This window comes from Condylura cristata, unplaced genomic scaffold (genome assembly GCF_000260355.1).
Source record: "Condylura cristata isolate star-nosed mole 26May11 unplaced genomic scaffold, ConCri1.0 scaffold00015, whole genome shotgun sequence".
Lineage (NCBI taxonomy): Eukaryota > Metazoa > Chordata > Mammalia > Eulipotyphla > Talpidae > Condylura > Condylura cristata.
In genome coordinates, this window is record NW_004567116.1 from 6,590,960 (window position 1) to 6,593,684 (window position 2,725).

Sequence of the window (2,725 nt, forward strand, 5' to 3'; positions counted from 1 at the left end):
AATATACTGCTGAGGGGAGCAGTGGGTGGGTCAAGAGAGGTCTGCTGCACCATGCTGCCTGGCCAGGGATTGAATCTGAGCTGCAGTGGCTGCCAGATAGCTTCATCGTGCTTCACCATTGTGCCAGTGAGAGGACTCTATTTTATTATTATATGACATAGTGACATATCATAGAAGGTGCCTACATAAACAGCTTTCCCTTCCAGAACACTCTAAATCAAACCGATTGAGATTACACTATAGGGTCCTGTCTCTGTTGGGTTCCTATGTGTTGTAATCAGTGTCGACTACTTCCCTTGGATTTCGAGTTAGGCAAAAGGACATCACTGCCTTTGCTGACCGAGGTTTCCTGTTTGTGTGGAACGCCTACATTTTGGGGAACATTTGCCTAATTTTCACTTCATATTTTTTCCCCTTAACTGCTAACACTATAGAAACGAGGTCCTATTCACATTTTTATTGACATACACTCCATTACCATCACCTTACTGTTAAAAATTAAAATTAAATGTAACTCATCATTTTTGTTTGATCAATACCTGTATAATACCCTGAAAATTTTTTTTTCACCTTTAGCAAGTTACTGCACCTCACTAGATTTTTAAAAAAATATTATTGATGCTCAGAATACCTCAATCTCTACTCCTATAAAATGTGAGAGGAACACCAAGAGTTATGTAGTGATTCACAAAAACCCTATGTAAGGAAACTGGCTAGTGTTTCCTTTACTGAGGAACACATGTCAGGGTCATACAAGGAGAGAACATGCTTACTCAGCCTGATTCCCCGAACTATCTCATGGTGACTTGGGGTTTTTGTGCTAGTGTCTGGGGGAGGAAGCACATTTTACATCTTTGAGACTTCATTTTCTTCTGAAAGTTTTAAATTTCCTTTACCTTTATTAAGTTTTGTGAATTTAATGATAGTTGACAGGGTGGAGCAAAGGTAGAATAGAGGGTTCCACGTACCCTTTAACCCATATTTGCATACATTTTGCTTAATTATAGTCTATCGTGAACATGAAGATAACATGGACATAGGTGTATATAGTTCTAGTCTACCTCATCATACGCAGTTTCCTGATAACCAAGAGATACAGAATATTCCATCACCACTAAGCCCTTTCTGACTGTTACTGTCCTATTACCATACTCTTCCTGTCACTATCCTTAAACCCTTAGAGGCAGTATGTTTTCCACCTCTATTCTTTCAGTGAAGTAAAAGTGATACATTTGAGCTAGTTAATAGTGATATGTAATATTATGAAAGAATCTAGCATATTTGGTCCTATTTCTATGAAATTAACATATAGGTACAGCTCCCTGTGGTGAGTCAGTCAAAATCTACCTATGCTGAGGTACTGAACTTAAAGGGGAGCTTTTGGCTTTAGGATTTTTTTTTTAAAGATTTATTTATTTACTCATACAGAACTGGGGTGCAGGCAAGAGATGCGGAGGGTGAGAGGATTCACCAGGGACAGAGTGGGGAGCAGAACAGGCAGATCGACGAAGTGCACTGCTGAGGAGAGCAGCGGGCGGGTCAGGAGAGGTCTGCCACACCTTGTGGTCACCTCCGGGGCAGGCGGGATCGAACTCATGTGGAAGTAGCCTAAGCTTCACAGTGCAGTGCTTTAACCCACTGTGCCACCAGGGAGGCCGGCTTTAGGATTTTTAAAAAACTAGTTCATTCAATTCAAATACTTGTATTTTATGTTCAATCATTATTTCTTGTATTGCTTTAATTTTTCATGTTCGGTCTCTTGAATTATCATGGACACAAATATGTTTTTTTTTTAAGATTTATTTATTTATTCATACAGAACTGGGGTACAGGCCAGAGATGCGGAGGGTGAGAGGATTCACCAGGGACAGAGTGGAGAGCAGAACACTGCTGAGGGGAGCAGCGGTTGGGTCAGGAGAGGTCTGCCACGCCATGTGGATGGACCACCTCCCGGGAAGTTGGGGATCGAATTCATGCGGAAGTGGCTTAAACTTCTTAGTGCAATGCTTTAACCCGCTGCTCCACCAGGGAGGACCCATGGACACAAATATTTTAACTTGCATTTTCAGAAACCTGGGTCACGATGGAGACAAGAGGCATCTCTTCTTCAAATAAAAGCAATCCAGTTGAAAGATGTCTTTGTACCTCCTTAGAAGGAGAGAATCCTGATTTATTTCAACATTTTCTTCAAAGCGTCTTTCACATCCTTATTCCTCAGGCTATAGATCATGGGATTCAACATAGGGAAGACGACGGTGTAAAATGTAGAGACTATTTTGTCTGTTCCCATAGCGTAGTTAGACCCGGGGCGCATGTAGATGAAAAGGATGGAGCCATAGTATAAGGTGACGGAGACCAGATGGGAGGAGCATGTGGAGAAGGCTTTGAGCCGGCTCTGGGTGGAGCGGATTTTCAAGATGGCGGCAATGATGAACATATAGGAGGCCAGGATGAACACAGTGGGGGTGATGACGTTGGAGGCCAGCAGGAAGTACATTAATGCGTGGTAGTCATCCTTCCTGCCACAAGCCAACTTCACTAGGGGAAGCAAGTCACAGAAAAAATCATCAATGACATTGCCACTACAGAAGTTGAAGGAAAACGTTTTTTTGGTAATGATGGAACTGTTAATAAAGCCACCGAGATAGGAGGCTGCTACCAGAAATGTACATAACTTTATGGACATGGCCTGGGCATAAAGGAGGGGCTTGGAGATGGCCACATA

At 42.3% G+C, this 2,725-nt stretch overlaps 1 protein-coding gene across 1 annotated transcript; it reads right to left on the reverse strand.

Moving 5' to 3' along the window:
• Positions 1-2,170: 2,170 nt before the first annotated feature.
• On the reverse strand, positions 2,171-2,725 carry LOC101630593 (olfactory receptor 9G9-like; the record flags this gene model as incomplete). The annotated part of the gene is made up of 1 exon (XM_012725172.1): positions 2,171-2,725. A coding segment is annotated over one exon (555 nt), but the record flags the coding sequence as incomplete, so codon positions are not given.